Here is an 18,910-nt window from a genome sequence, read left to right as displayed (position 1 = left end):
GGGGCTCTGGAGAGGCTGCCATGTGACTGAGGAAGGGGATGTGTCACACACCTGTTATGTCCGGAGCGGGTGCAGGCAGACTCGTGAGCCCAGCGTTCCGGGACCCGTGCAGGTAAATGGGGCACTGAGGACCCTCGGGCTGCAGCCTTCTGACTCCTGTTTGGAAATGCACGCAAGCTCTAGAGCTACAATCTTTTCTCCTGACCAAAACCTTATTAGATTTCTGAAACCTGTATGGAGTCTTGCCAGGATGCAGGCTGGATGAGAAACACCTCTGGGAGATATTTAGGAATTTCCCATTTTGGCGTTTGCTGTGTACGCGGGCCTCAGGGCTAGAATTCAGGTAATGACCACACAATGAGAACTGTCTTGGCAACGATCGTCACACACAGACCCACAAGTGCTTAAATACAGATTTATTGCAAACCAACACCAGAGACAGGGTGATTTCGCAGGTGTGCACCCCACTTCCTTGGACCTCAGCTGACGGAGCTCAGTGGCCGAACTGCTGCTGCCAGGTTTGAAGAGAGAAAACAGGCAGAGTGCACAGGCTCCAGGGCCCAGGCCGGCAGCGAGGGGCAGAGGTCTCCCACGAGACGGCGAGGGCAAACGAGCACTCCCTCCCCTGAAGCCCCGCACTCCCAGATGCCTGCGAGCTGCTGTTACAGCGGGCGGGGTGGGGAGAAACCAACACTGGAAATCAAATCGGGCAAAAGGAAGACAACTGACCACCGAGTCCACAGCTCCCCAAGTCTCCCAAACAGCTGAGGTGCAGGCACCACACCCCACCTGGTCACAGCAGAAGACCCCACGGGGGTGGCGGAGGGGAAGAGGAGACAGGGGCGTGTTGAGAATGGTTCTCTCACAGACACGTGCCAGTGAGACCTTTCACTACGTGGGACAGGTGTGCAAATCCTGAGGGCGCTACAGAGGGGCCTCCAGCAGCTCCGTGACCAGCCTCGGTGACAAGTGCAAACAGCAGGGCCCTGTGCTCCCGTGGTGGCGCTTCCCCCAGCCGCCTGGTGTCCACGCCTCCTGTGATGGCATCAGAGCAAGCAAACGCTTCCCAGGGACCCAGGGATGTGTCTACAGGGCGCTATGAGCCAGAAACCTGCCCCCACAGACTGTGATGAAGCAGCTCCCACCTCTGCAGTTGAAGGGGGAAGTCTCCAGAAAGAACGCCCCCCGGACAGGGCTCCTTCCTCGCCCAGCCCAGAGAACAGAGCTCACGAGGGCAGGTTCCAGGGTGCAGAGACCTGCAAGGTCACTGCCCGGAAGGGCAGCCCCACAGTCCTGGTGAAGGGCACAGGCTCTGGGTCCTGGGACAGCGGTGGGAGCAGAGCCACAAGCTCTGTGCGGTGCAGTCTGGCCTCAGCCAGGAAAGGACCGAGGGCTGCACCGAGCAGCTGACACACCACGGGGCCTCCTGAGGGTGCCTGGCCCAGCTCACTTTGACAAGAACCGGATCCCCCGAGAGAAAAGTGCTAGGCTGGGTGGCAGCAGAGCAGCCCGGTCAGGAGAGGGACAGATCCTGCCGTGCCTGCACCCGAGGCCACGAGACACTTTCTTCCAGCGTCCAGATCCGGCGGCAGGACCCCAGTTTCCGCAGCTCCTCAACGAGGCTGAGGCAGGCGGTGAACGCGTACAAGCAGGCGGGCAAGACCACACGTGAACACACCCAGCAAAAGGTCGAGGCTGCGCTCTCCCCTAACTGGCCAGGAGCTCGGCCCTCAGGCTGCACAGCCCTGCCCACGCTTCAACAGCCGAGCAGCGCCCACGCCCGCCCCAAGCGTGAGAACGGCAAGCAGAGAGCACACGAGCAGCAAGCGGAGGGAGGGGGTGGCTAACGGCCGGGAGGGGCCGGAGCTGCGCCTGCCAGGACACCCCCTGCTCTCTAACACCCGCCCGGCACGGGTCACGCAGCCCCCGCCCTGCTCTACAACAGTCTGGAGATGCAGGGCCGGCGTGGAGGCCGGGTTCCCCCTTGAAAAGAAGGATGGCAAGGGTGAACCAGGCGAGCAAGTCCCCGCCGGCGAGGGCTTCCTTTCCTTCGGTCATTAAAACTGCACAGCCCCGGGGGAGATGTTGAACATGGCCGGGTCGAATCGCTGGCCTCGGAAGGGAGAGCCTTCAGCATCCCACCCCTTCTTCAGCATCTCATGGACTTTCTACAAACAGAAAATAGAAAGGTTAACTGTAGTCACCAGGCCCGCACGTCCTAGAGCAGGACTCTGCTCTGCTTCCTCCGGAAGAGGACCTGCCCAGGGTGACAGCAGATCCTCCGCAAGACTGTGCTTCCCACATGCAGATTCCACCCCCATCTTGTCCCCAGCGAAGCACCGGCTATCTTCCTGGCTCAGATGCTGTCCCTTCTCACCAGAAATACCTGTCTGAACTCCAAATGGCCTGAGGGCTACAGCCCACAGGGCTGACTGAGGTGCAAAGAGGGGTTCTCTGCTCCCCCTTCCCAGGGAGAAGGCTGGTGGCCTCGAGGCCTGCACCCTCAGATAGTCTAGGAATGACCCAGGCTGTGACTCAGAGAGACCTCAGGGAGTCTGGCTGTGGACCCACCAGTCACCGACCCCTGCAGCCCTTGGGGGGCAGAGGTCAAAGCTGCTGGATCACGTATCCCAGCACATGGGTAGCCTGGACCATCCAGCCTTCAGGGGCGGCAGCAGGCCAAGCACTGTGGCCTGGGCCAGGGCACGGCAGGAGGCTGCGCCCGTGAGGGAGGTCCCTCGCGGTGCTGTAGGCCCTCCTTCCCCGCGGGTCCCCGGGTCTGCCCTCTGTGCTTCCCCGCGAATACATCAGGCTGGGAACCATCTCCCCTTCCTTCTGACCAGGAGAAACAAAGAGACTCACTGCCGCGGGGCCAGAAAGCCCTGCCCACCTCTGCTCTCCAGGCTGACAGACTGAGCTGAGGGGAAAACTCCCGGTATCTGGCGAGGCTGCAGGACTCCCCTCCTGACGGGGGCCTTCTTTTCCCTGTTATGAAACCTACGTGGTACAGCAGCAAACACATCAAAGATGGGTAGTACATCTCAGGGATTAATCCATATTACTCCCAACTTGGTACAGATGACACACGCCAGGGATGCTGGGAAGGGCACTGGAGGAGCGGGCAGTGCTGCCCGCAAGCCGCCCCCCGGGGAGAAGGGGCCAGAGGGGCCGGCCCCGCCCACCAGCCTGACTCCGGGGCTTCCTGGCAGCCCTGCTGGGCCAGGCCTCCTCCTCCGTCCCATCCCTCTTCCTCTAGCTCTCGCCCACCTGCCCCTCCGAAGCCCCCTCCTCCCAGTCTCTCAACTCACTCTGTGCCCCTCACCTGAGCACCTCCTCTGCTGAGTGAGCCCTGACCCACCTGACGGGCCCCTCACGCTCCAGCTCCATGGGGCCCCTGCCCGCTGCCCGCGCTGGTCCTGCCGCACGCCCCTCATGGGCACCACCTGCTTTCTTAAGCCGCCCCTCCTCCCCGTAGCCCCCATCTGAAGCCACCAGCCAGTCCTGCTGACTCTCCAGCCCCAATTTCCTTCTTCTCCTGGGGACACTTTCCTCCGAGGACTCCAGAGACTGTCCGTGGCTTCAGCACCGCGAAGCCCAGCTCCCTCACCGCCAGGCCACGCCAGCTCTACTAGCTCCTCACGTCTCCAAAGCTCTTCTCTCCGTCCAGATCCTGCTCCCCACACTGAGCTTCCCTCAAGGCCCCGTGTACTGAGGACAGTCCACATGGAAGCCTGGGAGGCCCCGAATGTCTGCTAAGCCCAGATGAGTCCCAGACAGCAGTGCTGGTGCTCCCCCTCTACCACCACGGCCCTGAGCTGTCAGTTCTCTACCATCTCCAGCGAGGGCTGGCGAGCTGGAGGCCCCTGCCCATCCAGGAGCAGGTCAGCTGGGCGAGGGGTCACCCCTGAGTCCTGCCGCCTGCACCACCAGCCATGGGCTCCTGTGTGTCTGCTGAAGGTCTCCGCAGGGCACTGCACTCGGCCAGGCACTCACGCCCCTTCATGGTCAGCACACTGCCTGGCACACGGCAAGCCCTTCCAGAATCCCTTTCGACTCAAACCACAGAGGTCTTTCCATTAGACTGCAGGGTCTTCCAGGCTCTTCTTCAGATCCTTCCTGATCGGCCGGCCCCATCCCTGAGCTCATCAACAGGGACTCGGCTTCCTACTTGGGTCTCACAGCCAGGTGCCTGCCCACTTCGGGGCAGCAACACCCACACTTTCGATGGCTGCACAAGGTCCCCTCCCGTCAGGCCAGCGTTCAGAGTGCTCTTTCACCTGGTGGCCACAGGCAAATGCAGCACAACTGGCTAAAACTGCCACCTAAACGTGCACAGAGGTGGGTTGCACTCCCCGTCCTGTGCCCTGCGAGCTCAGCGATTACAGCCAGGGGCCAGTTTCCGTAGACAAGACCAGCAGATGCCTGTGATCCAGTGGTCAACCATAGCCCTGGCCTCTAGCCCCAAAAGCCCAGGTGGGTCAGGGAGCCAGACCAAGAGGCGATTCAGAGACTCGGGGAGGGGTGACAGACAAGACTGGAACCAGCTCAGGGTTCAAACCCCAGCCCTGCTGCCAGACCAGCTGTGGGACCTTGAACACGTGCTGTGACCTCTAAACCTCGACCCCCCCTCTCAGGGGTGCTGCAACAGGGACCATGACCCAGCCAACCCGACCCAACCTGCGTGCAGTAAGCACTCACTAAGCACTCCCCTCCATGGCTCCTTGGCCGTTGAAAGAGCGAGGCGGGCCGTTTGCATGCGAGGTCTGAACGAGACAGAAAGGAAGGACCACAGGCACGGGGCAGTGGGCGGGGGTGCTCGACGGCCCCAGGCCTAGAACACTCACAGGAGCCACAAAGTGAGGCCCCTGGGAGACAAAACAGGACGCCTGAGAATCTGAATGGCACTGGGGGTGGGGTGGAGGGCGGGCCTCGCGTCTGACACGTGAGCAGCCTTGGAGATGGGCCGTGGTGCCATGGCTCAAACTCCCGGTGCTGTTCACGTGGGACACCGGGAACTAAAAATAACCTGAGAAAAGCAACGCTCACCTCTGCAGGGAGCCACTCTTGGGAGTATTAAAGCAGAAGGAAGAGGGTACACGTCTAACTAATCCTCCTCGTTGTGGCCACCACAGGCTCAGGCACGAGCCTCCTCTTCAGTCACTAACTTCCTCCCGTCCCCCCACAGCCGCAGGCACACGTCTCACGCCTCTGACGTTTGGAAGTGACTTGGAAGGACTTTCTTCCCATTGGCCCTTTGTTGTCAAACCCGAACCGCCCCGAGGCAGGGCTGGGCCTGACTCTCCCTCCTGTGCTGAGGGTCCTGGAGGGGCTGAGGGGAGGGATCCGTCCGCACGGCCCCAGCGTGTCAGCTAGCAACACACGATACCACCGGGACCCCCGCGGACAGACAGCTCTTGGCTCTGCCAGCTGGGCACCCCATCCCAGGCGGCCAGGAGGCCAGCGTGCCCGCGCCAGGAGCCCGCAGCAGCACGCCCCGCCCCCGCTCCGGCCCCAGAGGGCCCGTACCAGCTCGTGGCTCTGCGGCTTGCCCTGCAGCTTCTGCTGGTAGTCGAAGGCGAGCCTGTCCAGGACGGCGCGCTCCTCCTCGTCCACCGTGGCCATGGAGCGCTCCTTGTTGATCTGGTCGATGTCGATTTGCTCCTCCCCCTCCAGGATGGCGTTCCACCAGTACTCGCCCACCTTGTTCAGGCTCACCTGGCACACGAGGGCAGAGACACAGTCAGTGTCAGGCAGGTGGCACCGGGGACCCAGTGGGGCTGTCCGGACCCCGGGCACTGAGTATTCCACTGCCCACCACCATGACTGGGCGGTGCCTGCAGTCCTTGTCCCCCAGGTCCTCTCAGAAGACACTGACCCCGTAGGCATCAGCACCCGCACCGCTCGGTCACCAGGAGCCCAGCCCGCTCGGACCAGAGTGGGGCGTTTCCCAGCACTCCGAGCTGCCCCATCCGCTGGTACCCAGACCCCGTCATGGTCTCCCGAGCTGCCGAGGGAAGCCTGAGCCCAAACAGGAGCTTCTGTCAATATCCACCTGCCCGGGCCCCGCTAGCTCACCCCTCTCCCTCCTGCTGACCGTTCCCGCCTCCAAGTGCAGCACCCAGGCTCCTGCCTGCTGGGGGGACCAAGCACTCGCCTGACAATGACTACCCCCCCAGCCAGACGCCCAGGCGCCTTGTCCCATTCTCTTTCCTGGCCAGGCGGCTGCAAGAGTGGCTCCCCAGCCCTGCGACCGCTGCATGTGGCTCACCTGCCGCTCAGCCCCACGGCGCAGCCGAGGAGGGACGGGGGGAGTCGGGGGGACACAAGAACTCAGAGACGGGGACTGCAGAATAGCAGGCCTTTGCCTGAAGCTGATGCCAAGTACACGCACCCCAGGGACCACACAGGGAGGGCCCAGGCCACCTCCTCCCCACGGTCACTGGCCGGCTCATCGGGAAACTCTTTCCTCACTGGCCAAGAACTGACAGGGGGGCTGCCCACGCTCCCTCACTCTGTCCACTCTCAGACGGGATGTAAGCCCCACTCATGCCCAGAGGGGCAGGGAGGAGACACAGAGATGGCGGAGCCAGCAGTGAGAGCGGCGCTTCCTCACAGGAGCACCATGAGGAGAGGCTCACTGGCCAGCGGGCAATCCTGACAAAGTGGAGTGCGAGCTGGCCCACGGGCGACATCTGTGAAGACACCGCAGGCCCATGGGTCCTAAGGAGTCGGCCCCGTGGCTCACGGGCTGCGGGGAGCGGTGCTGCCAGCTCCAGCCCTGCTGCCCGAGTCCACGGAGAGCCCCTGCGGAGCCCGGGTCCCACAGCGTCACAGCAGAGCTAAGTCCCGGCCCTGAGAGCGGCTGAGGCATGGGCAGTGATGAGGGCGGGTCACACAGTGGAGACAACCTCCAGGAAACCACAAGCACAGCACTAATGTCAGCATCTCAGCACATTACAAAAGCAAGTTGCCCCACTTCTGACCATCCTGGGTGGACGCGGGCGTGAAGATGGCAGGGGTGAGATGGCAGGGGTTCTGAGCACCCGCTGCCCACCTGATCAGATGAATAACCTCTACCCTGCCAATGCCACTGTTTACATTCAGGGTGCAGCTTCTGTTTTCAGATGCTCTGTCTAGCCAGCTTCTGGCCAACTGCACTCTCCTGCTTGCACGCGCAGACCTGACCTGGCCCTCAGAGCCCCCAGTGCCGAGCACAGAGCCCCGTCTTTACAGAGCTGCAGATCACTGCGCCAGTGCAACAGAAACCTTCCACGGGGGCAATACATTCTCTTCTTACCATTCCAGGAGAGACTTCTGAGGAAGTCGGCCCTCTGTATCCACAGGTTCTGCATCCACTGAAGTCAACCAACTCCAGATCAAAAATATTTGGAAAAAAAAATTTCCAGAAAGTTCCAAAATGCAAGACTTGAACTTGTCACACTTCAGCAACTGTTTACATAGTATTTACATCGCATTAGGTATATGATGTGAAGTAAACAGGAGGATGTACGCAGGTTACATGCAAACACTACACCGTTTATGTAAGGGACTAGAGCATCCTTGGACGTTGGTATCCTTCGGGGGCGGGGAGAGGTGGGGGGAGGGCTGGGTTCTGGAACCAATCCCCTGAGGATACTGAGAGACGACTGTAAATCTCCAGAGACAACAGACCCTTTAGACTCATTTTACTTGTATCTTCGTTAGTCGTCATCATGGCCAAGATCTCTCTAACATGTATTGTTAGCGTTCACAACCTCTGTAAAATACCCACTATTACCTCTACCTGGAAGTCAGCGCCTCGCCTGGATCGCCCAGCGCTACAGGCAGAACAGAGCCATGCTCGGGCCAGCAGCCCGTGACAGCGCTGTGGGGTCAGCCCAATCCCCGCCCCGTAGAGGTACGTGCTGCCGCTTCTGCACGTACGAACCACACACGGGGTGTCCCAGCCAGGTCCACACACACATCCAGGCCCGACACAGCTCGGGGGCTCAACGGGACTGACCCTGAAAACAAGGAGCCTGGTGGGCCTCGCTGCCCGGGCCTCGTGTGTCCACAGAACAAGTCCGCCTGGGCACTCTGCAGACCCAATAAACATCAAGATGAGCCCAGCACCACAGTAAAAATAATTTAAGGTGAAATTCACATTAACATAAAATTAACCACTTTAAGGGGAACAGTTCAACGCATTTAGCGCCTTCACAAGGGTCTGAGCTATTACCACCTCTTATCTAGTTCCAGAACGCTCTCATCGCCACAAAAGGAGAACCCGTGCCCATGAGCAGTCACTCCCTGCTCTGTCCCTCCCCCAGCCCTGGCAACAAATCACTTATTTGCCTGTTCTGGACATTTCCCAAAAACGGACCCACAGGCTATGTGCCCTGTGCCTGGCTTCTTTCACTCAGCACAACGTCCTCACGGTCCATTCACACGCTAGTGAGCCAGAACTTCATCCCTGTTTCAGGTGGAATAACACAGAGTGCAGCAGCAAGAGGACACGGGTGAAATGTTCTTGGAATGGAGCTCAAGGATTCAGGTCTAAAAGTAACATCTTTGATAAAGCAGTCTGATGCTTTAACATTTGGGTTTGATTTTTTATTTTAACATTTTTTAATTTTTTTTTTAAATCAGGTTTGCGGAGGCGTAAGCTGGCACACAGTAAAATTCACTCTCTTGAGGGTGCCTCCTATGAGTTTTGACAAATGCAGCCACGTAGCCACCACTGCTATCGAGCACACTCCAAAGCTCGCGGTCCCCTTTCGACGGCGATCCCCTCAGCCCCCGACACTTGCTTTGCCATTTCGCTGGTCTGTGTCTGTTGGTCTGCTCTTCTCTTAGCGCAGTGGCCTGGTGTTCAGCCATGCTACGCGCGCATGGGGGTCACCCCCTGACATAGGCCGACGCACCTGTGGGTGGACAGGTGGGTGTTTCCAGGGTTCAGCGGTCAGCTACCAGGCTGCCTACAGGGCTTTGTGGTCTCCTTTCCCCTTCGTAGGTATCCAGCAGTGGGACTGCTAGGTCCTATGGTAAGTGCACATGTAACTTTATAAAAACTGTCAAACTGTTTTCCAAACCACCTGCACGGTTTGGCCTTCCCATCCACAGTGCAGGGGAGCCCCAGGGGCTCCACACTGTCACCAGTCCCTGCTCCTGTCGATTCTTTCCAGGAGCCAATCAAATAAGCGTGAAGTGACATGTCGCTGTGGTTTTAATTGGTATTGCCTTAATGACTAACGACATTGAACATCTTTTCATGGGCTTATTTGCCATCTCATTTCTTAAAACATTCTATTTAGAATAATTTCAAACTTATAAGTCATTAGAATTATTCAAGTACAAAGAATACCTTTTCCTCGAGTCACCCACTGTTAACATGCTACGCCTTTTCTTTATCACGTGTGTGTGTGTCTGCACATACGCTCTCACTCTAGTGTAAGTTTATAATATGGGGTAAATTACCGGTATTTTTTTGGAATCATCTTGGCCCTTTACCCCTAATACTTTGGTGAGTGTCTCCTTCCTGAAGGTACGGAAGTTCTTTACTATAGTAACTTCAGCTCACCTTCCCTCCTGCACAGGATCCAGTCCAGGGTCCTGACTACATCTTAGTGGGCCTGTCCCCTTTCATCTGGAACATTCCACCGCCTTTGTCTTCTGTTGTTAAGGACCATCCTTCATTTGGGGTTTGTTTGGTGCTTCCTCCTGATTAAGCTCAGGGATGTGCCCCCACAGGACCTGCACAGGTGATGCTGCAGCCCTCCTGGGATATCCCCCCGGAGGCACAGATGTCACGTGCCACATTCCCGGGGCTCCTCCCTGACCCCATCTGCCCCACAATATGGCAGGGACACGACACTTCCAGCCCCAACAGGTGCTGTGCAGGGGCCAGCAGGGGCCTTCTCCCCCATGATGGAGCCACTTACGCCTCTGTCATCAGCACCGGCTCCTGGACACGTAGCATCTCAATGGCTCACTCATTCCCATCCCTGATCACACAGCGCTCAGAGTGCCCCATCTTGGCTGGTCACGGGTGGTTGCTGTGACCTGATAACACACCCTCGTTCCTTGGCTTTCCTCCAGGTTCCTTTTAGCAATCGGTCCCAGACCTAGAATCAGTTTCTCAGGGGAACCCCTAGAGTGCTGGTTGAACAGTTTTCCCAAAATGTCCTCAGAGAAACTTCCAACTCCACATGGCTCAGCTCACCTCAGCACCCCGATCTGTGTGGTGATGATGACTCACCCACACTCATCTCCCTCCCCTCCTTTGTCACAGAACGCTGCTTCTATTCAGAGAGGGAGGCAGTGCGCCCGGCGAGGAGGATGGCTCCTTGCAGCTGCCCGTACGTGGGATCAAGCTTGGGCCAAGGAAATGCAGGTGAAAGCTGTGGGATGGGGCTTCAGAGAGGCGCCTTGAAACAAGGACAGAGGACAGGGAGAGGCAGCGGGGGCCTGCTCAGCTCCAGGCGCTTCTGCGGAGAGGACGCGGCCCCAGCCAGACCGCTGGCCTCTCAGGGCTCTGCCAGAGGCGGCACTGCGGTGGGCAACCTCCTGGTTTTAATGTCGTCAACAAGTGTTTTAAGCTTAAACATTAAAGCACTGTAGGGCCAGACAGAACCTGGCCGTGGTGGGCTGTGGCTGCGAGGCAGGTGACCACGCAGTGCCAAGCTGCGTCTCCACTCTCCTCCCCCATGGGACGAGGGGACGCGCGCTCTGTCCACCAGGAGCGTGGTCTTCCAGTTCTGCTCGACACGTCCCTTCTATTCACGGGCAACTTCTCTAGAACATGCGGACTCGGGCTACCTGCTTTCTCAACACCCGGTGGAGATCCAGGGGTTGGTGATGATGCCAAAAATGTGACCACCTTGAGAAACACGACGGGTCCTAGGAGACATGAGCGCTGAAGGCCAAGAACTCGCATTTCAGTCCCTGGGCTAATTTCCAGGCTTTGGGCTCTTGCCAAAATACTAACGTAATTTAACTTGTATTTTAAGCTGAACGATGGCCCCTCAGAGCCAGGCAGGGGGCCGGTGGCCACCAGCGACAAAACAGAAGTGGTGAGCCACTTCACAGAGAAACACACATCCCCACTCGCAAACAGCCCAGTGCCAGGGCACACAGGGATCTGCTGATGTCACAGAAATCCGACATCCTTCTTAGGGGAGCCCACGGCAATGGCCGAGGACTACACTCAGCCTGTAACTCTACTTTTGAGAACTGTAATCTAAATATATAATCTAAATACGGGGCACGCAGCTTATATAAAACACTCATAGGTTCAAGCACCAGACACACCCAGTAGCGCGAGCTTTAAGGCAAGCAGATGAAGGTCTGTGGACACTCTGCAGCTACTGCACCAGCTTTAAATGACTCGAGTGTGGATTGTGTCAGCGTGTGGACTGGCATCGCCTCACGAATGGCTACAAACGCCGAGACCGCGGAGCCTCGAGGGCTCGAGGCCATGGCCTGCAGGTGCCCACGGCAGGGCCATTAGCCCCACCTGCAGGGAGAAACCAGGACAGTGAGCTGAGGTGGGTTCTGGGACAGAACAAGGCACGGGGGGAGGCCCCGATTTCGCGTCTCGGGAACCAAGAAAGGAGCTTGCCTCAGAATCAAGAAGCCTCATTTAACATTCTCGAGTGTGGGAGGGAGGGAGGCAGGAGCTGTCATCCGGGTTTAGCTGCCACCCCTGCCTGCTCTGAAAGCCTGCCTGGGCGTGTCTGATGTGGATCCGGCTCTGGCAAGGAGGGAGTGGTGGCTGGGCATCAAGGGGCATGTCTGCACTGGCCTGCTTGGGAGGGCTGGACCCGGACCACGGACTCTGGTAAGGTGACAGGCACGCCTGGGGTGACCCCTCCTGTCCCAAGTGGCCCCCACAGAGATCATGCCACGTAAGGCCTGGGCTAGTGTCCTGGGGCAGCCGTAACAAAGCGCCACGCGCTGCGGGCTTCAAACAAGACACTTATTCTCTCCGTCTAGAGGCTGGGAAGCCAACACCAAGGTGTCGCGGGGCTGCACTCCCTCCAGAGCTTCCAGGGGACCTTGCCTTGCCTTCACTTCACTCTGTGTCTGTCTCTTTTCCTCTTGTAAGGACACCTGTCACTGGATTTAGGGCCCACCTGGATAATCCAGGATGATCTCATCATCGCAAGGTCCTTAACCTCATCACATCTGCAAAGGCCCCGTCTCCAAATAAGGACCTATTTGCAGGTTCTGGGATCTGGCGAGGACATCTGGGGGCCCCTTTCGGCCCACGCAGCCTTTAGGAGGAGGGCCCTTGGCTATTTTCCTTAGTCGCCCCAGTGCCCAGCACAGGGTCTACCACTTAGTGACAAGCAACCAACAAACGTCTGGGGATCAACCAACCAAGGCTCTGGGCCTCACTTCAAGATCGAGGAGCGGAAGTCCAGTGAGGCTGAAGGCGGCCAGTGAGTGGGGCTGAGGCATAAAGCAGGCCTGGCCACCTGGGCAGCCAAGCTCTCCCCCTCCAGAGGCTCGAGGGAATGGCACTTGTTCTGGTCAGCAAAGGCCCCAGGGTCTTCACACATCAAAGCCATATGCTTACTGAGCTACAATATCATCTCAGATACGTGGTCCTCAATGTTACCAGTAAATAAATAATTACACTGAGAACACACCCAACCTTCAGCTCCATAAGCAGCAATGTCTCCATTAAGACACTGGCATCGGCTGTACCCGAGGACCGTGGTCAGGAGGAAGGCGGAGACAGGCAGGATCCCCGCAACTCCTGAGAAGGTGCACGCCAGGTGTGCAGGGGGCTGGGCTGGCAGGGAAGCTCCGGAAGAGGATGTGATGCTCTAAATTAAGTCCTCTTCTTTTTCTACAAGTGGTGGAGCAGCATTAGAAATGTGATGCCATCCACGGATGATGAAAGCCACTCGAAGGAACCTCGGGAAAGAACCAGCCCAGCACCTGCAATTCTGAGAGGTGTCTCCGTGGACCTCGCAGGGTTACGCCAGAGCAGAACAGCCAGAAGCCACGCTCACGGGCAGTGACAGGTGCACCGCAGCCCGTTCTGCTTCTTTATAACTCCTCGAGCAGCAGGTGCTTGGCAAAAGCAAACTGGAAAACTAAAAGGCAGTCAGGGCACAAGCCTCCCCCTGGACCAGAGGAGGGCCTGGAACGACCACGGGGCCTGGGAGCATGACCGGACACCGAGGCCGTCTCATCAAGGTCAGCAGGGAAGGCGACGCACCAGTCTCCCTGCTGGCCCGGGGCTGTTGGTCACAAGCTACGCTGCGCCGCTGCCAGCTCTCCTCCCCGCGCCTACTCGCTCCTGGGTGCCTTTCAGCTGAAAGTTAGAGAAGGAGGGAAACGGGAGGCTTCTGGGTCTGGGGTCTGGCTCCACGCTGAGCAAGCTCTTCACCCTCTCTGAGCGTCAGCATCCTGATTTGTACAACAGGCTTGCAGAGACGAGCAGCAGCACCAGGCACCTCACAGAGCCAGGGCCAAAGTGTACCCAATAGATGGAGGCCATAATTACAAGGAGTTAATGCCCTGGCCACAAGCCACGTCCGTATTCAGACGCAAGTTGCACAAAACACGCAAAAAAGGTGACACGGCTCTGGAACAGGCATGAAGAAGTCAACATCGCCTCTGGCAACGAAAATCCCAAGAGTGAGGTACCTGGTTAACAACCACATCTCTGCAGAAGCCACGTCAAGTGCAGGGAATCCTCGGTACCCTGATCACAACCCCGACAGACCTGCGTGTAAACAGTGGCTGTGGACCTTCAGCGTCCAGCAACGAGGTCAGTCTTTCCGTCCCAGGTGGGGACTCGAAGACAACAGGGCTGAAGACAACAGAAGCACCCCTCAGAGGGAACAAAGCACAACCAGCTGTCTGCCGGGACGAGCTCTACGTGCACAGCTCTGGGCGGTCCATCAACCCCACACAGGAGGAGTGAGGCCCGGCATCCGTGGACAATGGGGCACCCAGGATCACGGGTCCACGCTCCCTGTGACCACTTGAGCCATCACAGCGGCACCGGGAGAGGGTGGGCTGCCTGCTGCGGCCTCCCGCTGGCTGCCTGCGTGACCTCGGGAGGCGGGGGGGATAATGAGACCCTGGCTTCCTACTTCCCACAATCGTGGGAGGTGCAAATGAGACCATGCCCATGAAGGTATTCTGCAAATGGAACTGGTGGTTAAGAGCATGGGCCGTAGTCTGGGGAGCGGCACTGGGGGTGGGGAGGCACGGGGTGAACAGACGAGCGACTGAACCCCAGGGTGATAAGGGGGAAACCATCATGACTGTTGCACACTAGTGGCGAGAAGCAGAAACCTCGGAAGGGCAGGGGAGGTGCGACAGAGCACGGTTTAAGCAAGACTCGGGCAGACTTGGCCGGCGCTCTGCCACCGGGTGTTCCTGTCACACAGAGGGGCCTGTGTGTGCTCGGGGGTCCCGGGCATGCCGAGACCTCCAGCCCCCCCAGCAGTGATGGAATGCTCTCCGCTCCACCGGGTTTGTGTGTCTGCGAGCTGCGAGCAGCCAGAAGAGAGCGCCGCGGGCCTTGTCGGTCAGGACCAAGCAGGCAGGCCCATGGGCACCTATTCCCAGAGAGAGTGGATCACGAAGAAACGGCACACTTTGCACGTATAAAGAACATGCCTATATAAAATTCTGAGGTCTTTTGTGCCCAAAGACTTAGTATTTTTCTTTTCATCTTTACCCCTTTCACCACGCCCTGGTTAGGCATCCCAGCAGGAAGGAAGAGGAAAGGAACGAACCCGAATATATAGTCTCCCTTCGCTGTATGAAGCCTCTCTTCGCTGTATGAAGCCTCCCTGGGTGCTGCCCACTGACCAGGTGCAAGGCTCTGACGAGGGAGGATGGAGCCACCGAAGACTCTAGTAACTGGAACACGTACCCCTTCGTTTGGATCTTGCACCCTTGGCTAGCTTAGCCAGTTGAGACCCACTTTGTCAAACAGGCTGTCTGTTTGAATTTAGTAACTCTGCATCCCCCAGACTGGCATTCATGAAAGCGACCTGCCTTTTAATTTTTAACTTCTTTGGTTTTGCCGTAGATGTAACTGAATCCCTGGAGAGCAGAAGCCTCTGGAACTGAGGGGACACGTCCGGGGTGAGCACAGCCGCGCTCTGGGGATAATGCCCCAGCGGGACCTCCTCCGTGGTCACTGCATGCGGTCTGTGCATGGGCAGGACAGGAAGCAGTGAGAAACACTGCACTCCAGCGCCCCTCCGTTTGTTGTTGACACGGGCCCCACCTCAAGGAAGCAAGCAGTGGGACGCCGAGAGGCCAAGGCTGTAGATGCAGCAGTGACAGTCAGCTGAGGCCCACAAAGGTGCCCTTCGAGCTGCTCAGAAAACACCGAGGAAACTCCCCAGCTGGCAGAAATCAACACCCTCACAGCATCACTGCCCACACTTACCAAAACGCACTTCCCGGGTTCAAGGCTCCAGAGGGAGCTCTCGGTGTTGATCTTGTGGGTGAACTTTCCTTCCATGAGGACGCGCTCCCCGTTTTCCTCCAGCACGGCCACCCGGATGGAGCTGCTGCTGAGGGCCACAGAGACCTGGAACAGAGCGGAGGAGAATCATCTCGCGCTGGGAAGGTGGTGGCCGGCGTGCTCCAGGGTGGGAGGGAACGGAGGTTTCCAAGGCGCCTGACCTCACACTGCAGGAGAACAAGAACCAGCCCGGAGGTCATCAGGCTCTCTGAATGACGAAAACCATACCAACCAATTCACACGTGAAGCAGCCTCTGCATCATCGTCTCCTCCAAGGAAACGCACTAGAAGATGCCTCGATACGCGTAACGGTAACGCGGGGGACTTTGTGGGAACCGCTGGTTTCCTGCCGCAAACTCTACTCCGGTTAGGGGAGGCCAACTCCCTGGGCAGAGGGCAAGCAGGGCCGGCAGCAGGGGCTGTGCTCCCCCGACGCCCACCCTGCTGTCTGGCGTGGACAGCAGCCCTGCCCTGGAGGACACGCCCGGGGGGGGCAGAGCAGCCGCGAGCCCGGCTCTGCTGCCTGCCAGGAGCTGCTGTGCCATCTGTGGCCACAGCTCAGCTTTCACCCAGGAGGGTAAGGCCAGGTGCTCTGGTTTTATATTTTGTCTTTGTTCTCCCATCTCCTCATTCGCTGGAAACGCCCTCTCCCTGCTCTCACTGTCTGTCTCCACAACAGCGCTGGAGCTGCTGGACTGGGGGCCTTATTTCGTGTGTGTACCCCGGCCAGCAGGATCCCAAGCACGTGGACCCCAGGACGTTCGGCAGACCAGTAAACAGAGAGGAAAGAAAACAGAACTCCGGGTTTATTTTTCCCCCACTTCTAAATTCTAAATTTTGTGTTTTATAACGTAAAAATCTTTTATAATAGTATTTGCATAATGTCCGCATTAGGACTTTCTCACGGGTGGGTGGTGTCAGTCAAGGCGCCAAAACAGCCTGGAGATGGCCCTCCCATGTCACTTGCAAAGTGCTTATTAAATGCACTTGAAAAGAAACCCTCGGCGTCACAGAATTTTCAAACTGGAGTCTACACCTGTCAGTGGAATCTGATACTATAACCTACCTGTATTTTAAATAACCATAAATAAGCGATGGAAAAGGAGAGAGATGCCTGCGCACACCGTGTCCGCATGCAGGCCCCAGGGGGGTCCTGTGAGCCCCAGCTCCAATTGCACCCAATTTCTGAGAGAATGTACCACTTAACTCGGTTCTGCTAAGGCACGGGCACAACTCACTTCACTCCCAGCTGCCCAACAGCGGCCCAGCGCACTCCTAGACAGATGCAGACAATCGCTGGCCAAATCGCGTGTCCCTGACCACGAACTCGGATGTGCGGTGAACACCTGACAAAGCGGACCAAGGCTCCACCAGTCCTGGCCTCCCAGGAACAAGCTCACTTTAACAAATAAAATCCTCCAGCCAACTTTATGTAACGGGATAATTTCCAAACCTGGGTGAGCTTCTCACAACGCTCGTCTCTTATACAAAGGGGATGTACCCAAGCACCGAGGGGAAACCAGACCAGAGATGCTTCCAGGAGCTCCACAGTTCAAGACGTCACTCTGGGAACAGGCGGCCGTCTCCTGAACTCCATGACCCACAGAGATGACAGGAAGAAAGCATGCAGAGAAAAACCCCAGACAACACAGGGAAGAAGGGAGAGGCCAGGACAGAGAAACTTTCAACAACTCTATGGAGAGGAAGGAGACGCATGTGGCGAGAGACAGCACGGAGCAGGGACAAGCACAGCTGAGTGGTGCTTCTGGCTGGCAGTCAGCAGGTATGGAGCATGGAAGCAGAGCGGCTGAGTCAGTCCACGGGCAGCCGTGCCAACGGAAACCCCGTGAGAAGGGATAAGAACCCACTGTGTGCCATGGAGCTACAGGGGGCCCTGCTCCAGAAAAACTGGCCGGCAGTCTGAGGGAACTGGGTGGACACCCAACCCAACAGACTGCATGGCAAAGGCAGCCAGTCAACTCCTCAGCTGTGAGCAGCGAGGGGAGCGGCAGACCTCAGACACGTAAAGGAGAAAACCATCAACCTCATCCCACACTCCAAAGAATGGGGAAAATTTTTTTTTTCTTTTTTGCCGCACCACACAGCATGCGGAATCCGACCAGGGATGGAACCCGTGCCCCCTGCAGTGGAAGTGTGGAATCCTAACCACTGGACCACCAGGGAATTCCCACTATATTTTTAAAATAAAAAACTAACAGGGAACTAAGGATTGCATTCTATGAGAAAAAGCAGCAGCACAAAAAGACAGACTTAGGTTAAAAAAAAAAAAAGATTACAGAGCTAATTAGGAAAAAAGGGAATTCTAAAATATTTCCAATTTATACCCTCGGAGAGATTTGAGAAGATACGGTATCTATAGAACCAGAATAAAACATGAAAACAGAACTAGACAAAACAAACGCTTAGAAAAAAAGAGAGTGAAAATAAGATTTTCAACAGAAAAGCTGGAAGATAAAAGTCAAAGAAATCAAGGTAGAGCCAGGAACCAATCCAGGCAATCAGTTTGGCATTCCAGAAACTGTGACAGCAACAAGACAATTTTCCAGAGCTTAAGAAAAATATGGCTTCAGTTTAAAAGGACCCACTGAGGGCTGAACAGGACGAATGAAAGACGACTTCCACAAACTCATGACATTTCATACCACTGAGTATTTAAAATAAGGTCTTAAAAGTTCCAAATAGGAGGGGAAAAGTTTACTCACAAAGAACCGGAATGGAAGACATTTCTAGAAGCAGTAACAGCGGATGTAAGAAGACAGGAGAATAATGCCTTCAATCTTGTTAGGGGAGATTTTTTTTTTTTGGCCACACTACACGGCTTGCAGGATCTCAGTTCCCCGACCAGGGATCGAACCCGGGCCACAGCAGTAAAAGCCCAGGCTCCTAACCACTACGCCAGCAGGAAACTCCCAGGAAAGTATTTTTTAAAGTTAGAATTCTATAAAAACTCAAACCACAAAATAAGCAGAAGTTTAAAATAACCGCATTTTTAAGACATTCAAGAACGCTGCATTTATTACCACACATCATTTCGAGAAAGTTACCTGAGTCTATACCACAACAAAATGAGGATGAAAACAGAGGAAGATCCTGGATGAGGAGGGGGGTCAAAATCCACTTACAGAATGAGTAAGTTCTGGGGATCTAATGTACAGCATGGTGACTGTAATGAACAATACTAAACGGTACATTTGAAAGTTGCTAAGAGAGTAGAACTTAAAAGTTTTCATCACGAGAAAAAATTTATAACTATGTGAGGTGATGAAGGTTAATTAAACTTATTGTGGTAATCATTTTGCTAAACATACACATCCCAAGTAATTATGCTGTACACCTGAAATTAATACATTATATGTCAAATATATCTCAATAAAACGAGGGGAAAAAAAGAGGAAGATCCAA

The 18,910-nt window shown here is 56.6% G+C and overlaps 1 protein-coding gene across 1 annotated transcript in view; it reads right to left on the bottom strand.

Moving 5' to 3' along the window:
* Positions 1–2,057: 2,057 nt before the first annotated feature.
* NUDCD3 (NudC domain containing 3) overlaps positions 2,058–18,910 on the bottom strand; it is a 70,819-nt gene continuing 53,966 nt past the window's right edge. Inside the window, exons 4-6 of the mRNA XM_065884163.1 lie at positions 15,410–15,553; positions 5,527–5,715; positions 2,058–2,168 (exon numbers count right to left, since the gene is read on the bottom strand). Of these exons, the coding sequence (XP_065740235.1) occupies positions 2,058–2,168; positions 5,527–5,715; positions 15,410–15,553 (444 nt within the window). The remainder of the gene's footprint in view (positions 2,169–5,526; positions 5,716–15,409; positions 15,554–18,910) is intronic.

This window comes from Phocoena phocoena, chromosome 9 (genome assembly GCF_963924675.1).
Source record: "Phocoena phocoena chromosome 9, mPhoPho1.1, whole genome shotgun sequence".
NCBI classification, from domain to species: Eukaryota; Metazoa; Chordata; class Mammalia; order Artiodactyla; family Phocoenidae; genus Phocoena; species Phocoena phocoena.
Note: the sequence above shows the minus strand (reverse complement) of the source record. Positions and strands in the feature narration are given on the sequence as shown.